This window comes from Arachis duranensis, chromosome 1 (genome assembly GCF_000817695.3).
Source record: "Arachis duranensis cultivar V14167 chromosome 1, aradu.V14167.gnm2.J7QH, whole genome shotgun sequence".
Classification (NCBI taxonomy): domain Eukaryota; kingdom Viridiplantae; phylum Streptophyta; class Magnoliopsida; order Fabales; family Fabaceae; genus Arachis; species Arachis duranensis.
The window spans coordinates 74985164-74987370 of NC_029772.3; the positions used below are offsets into that span (position 1 = coordinate 74985164).

General features: G+C 37.6%; 1 protein-coding gene across 1 annotated transcript; it reads left to right on the top strand.

The window, feature by feature from the left end:
• The first annotated feature begins 411 nt into the window (after positions 1-411).
• LOC107493083 (uncharacterized) lies at positions 412-801 on the top strand. The gene has a single exon (XM_016114162.1). The coding sequence runs from the start codon at positions 412-414 to the stop codon at positions 799-801; it is 390 nt and encodes a 129-aa protein (XP_015969648.1).
• Positions 802-2207: the final 1406 nt, after the last annotated feature.

Sequence of the window (2207 nt, forward strand, 5' to 3'; positions counted from 1 at the left end):
TGGGTATTATATCGAAATCATGTATATTGGCCATCCATGATAAAGGATTGTATTGATTATGTGAAGGCATGTCAGGAATGTCAGAAAAATGGTTCGATACAACAAATTCCAGCAGCTGAATTGCATTCAATAATAAAGCCATAGCCCTTTAGAGGTTGGGCTCTGAATTTGGTTAGGTTGATCCACCCTCCTTCATCAAAACAACACAAGTTTATTTTAGTAGCTATTGATTATTTCACAAAATGGTTTGAAGCAGTTCTCCTAATAGAAGTTGGCCAAAGTGAAATAATAGACTTTGTCGAGAAACATATTATCCATCAATTTGGAATTCCTCAGACGTTAAGTACTGATCAAGGAACCATGTTTACTAGTTAGAGAGTTAAGAATTTTGCGGCCTCGAGGAGTATTAATATGGTTACTTCAACTCCTTACTATGCACAAGCTAATGGGCAAGTAGAGGCAGCGAATAAAATCCTGATAAGTCTGATTAAAAAGCACATCGGAAATAAGCCTCGAACATGGTATGAAACTTTAAGCCAAGTGTTATGGGCTTATCGAAATTCGCCAAGAGGATCAACAGGAACTTCACCTTATAAATTGGTATATGGCCATGATGTAGTATTACCATTTGAAATTAATTTGAATACTTTAAGAGTATCAAGACAGAATGATTTGCCAGTTGATGATTATTGGAATGCAATGTTCGATGAATTAAATGAATTAGATTCAGAGCGAATCCTTGCACTTGATAATATGATTCGACAAAAAGAGTGTTGCTCGAAGTTACAATCGTCGAATTAAAGAAAAGTCTTTCAGGATAGGCGAGTTAGTATTAAAAGTCATTTTACCGATGGAAAAGAAATCAAGATTTCTGGGTAAATGGTCCCATAGTTGGGAAGGTCCCTTTCAAGTAATAGGGACATATTTTGGAAATGCCTATAAAATTAGAAATATCGAGTTAGGAAAAGTAGTTAATCCGATTAATGGGAAATACTTGAAACATTTCTATTGTTGGCAAATATAGAAGTTCAACATCCATAAAGATCAGAAAAGACAGAAATCATTACAAAATGAAATGAAACTTGAGAAGAAAATAAATTCAAGGTGCTATCAGCCTCGCTAAGTCTGCGCGCAGCTTTGCTCTTTTATTTTCCAGAATTGAAAGCATTTCAATTTGTCTGAACTTGTCAGCTTGGATTTTCTCAAGTTATTTCTCATATTCTCCCCGCTTGGTATCAATTGAGATTAGTTCCTGAATAAGGTGATGTTGTTCTTGTTGGGCTGCAGCCAGAGGTTTGGCTATGGTGGCTCGATTTCAGCGTATGGTGGCTAGTTGTTCTTGGATCTGTGTTAATTCTACTTCGAGTCTTGCTTCTTCTTGATCATGAAAAGCTTGAACAGAAATACCATGAGAGATTCTTAGATCAAATTCCTCACGAGAGGTTTAGATTGGTTGAGCAATTGCAAGACATTGTTCTATATTAGATTTGGCTGTAGCTTCTTCACTTTCAGTTTCTTGGAGTTGAAATTGAGATACAACGCTTTCATTGAGAAGTTGTTTGAACTCTCGAATTGAAGCAGAATGTGGTGTGTTAGTTGGAAGTTCAAGAGAAGATTTCAAAAGATCTGCCAAGAGTTGGTTGAGAATTGTATTATTAACCCATGTGGTAGGTGGATGATCCAAGAGTTTGATGAGTGATCGAAGTTGTTCCCAAGTGTCAGGATCTAATTCGATTGAAGGCCTTGATGTAGTAGGTCTTGAGATTGCTGGTACAGGCACTAGCACTTTGTTTTCTTGAATAACTTTATTCAAAACAGAGAACAAGTCATCCAAGGTAGCACTAGTTGTAGTGGTAGGAACACTTGATGTTCCAGGTCTTGGTCCTGGAGGGGTTTGAAGATTAGCTTGAAGTGAAGGATTAGGTTGCAATTCTAGAGGGGTTTCTAAAACCTTGGATCGAGAAGAATCTAAATTGGTGGTGTCAGCAGATTTAGAAGCAGAATCGGAGTCTGGGACCATTTGGTTCTCTTCAGAGAAGGCAGCTTGATTGTTTGGTGAAGTTAATTCAAGTCTATGGGTTTCTTCTGGAGAGTGCTGTAAGGGATTTGTTGTTGGATCAATCACCTATGTTGTGTGAAGAAGAGATGGAAAAGCGGCTGGAATTGGTTGAGTGGGTCCTGTGAATTGAATTAAGTTGTGTGATGTG

Bases quoted from the DNA above. Each gene is read 5' to 3' on its own strand.
- LOC107493083 (XM_016114162.1), top strand. From the start codon at position 412: ATGGTTACTTCAACTCCTTACTATGCACAAGCTAATGGGCAAGTAGAG.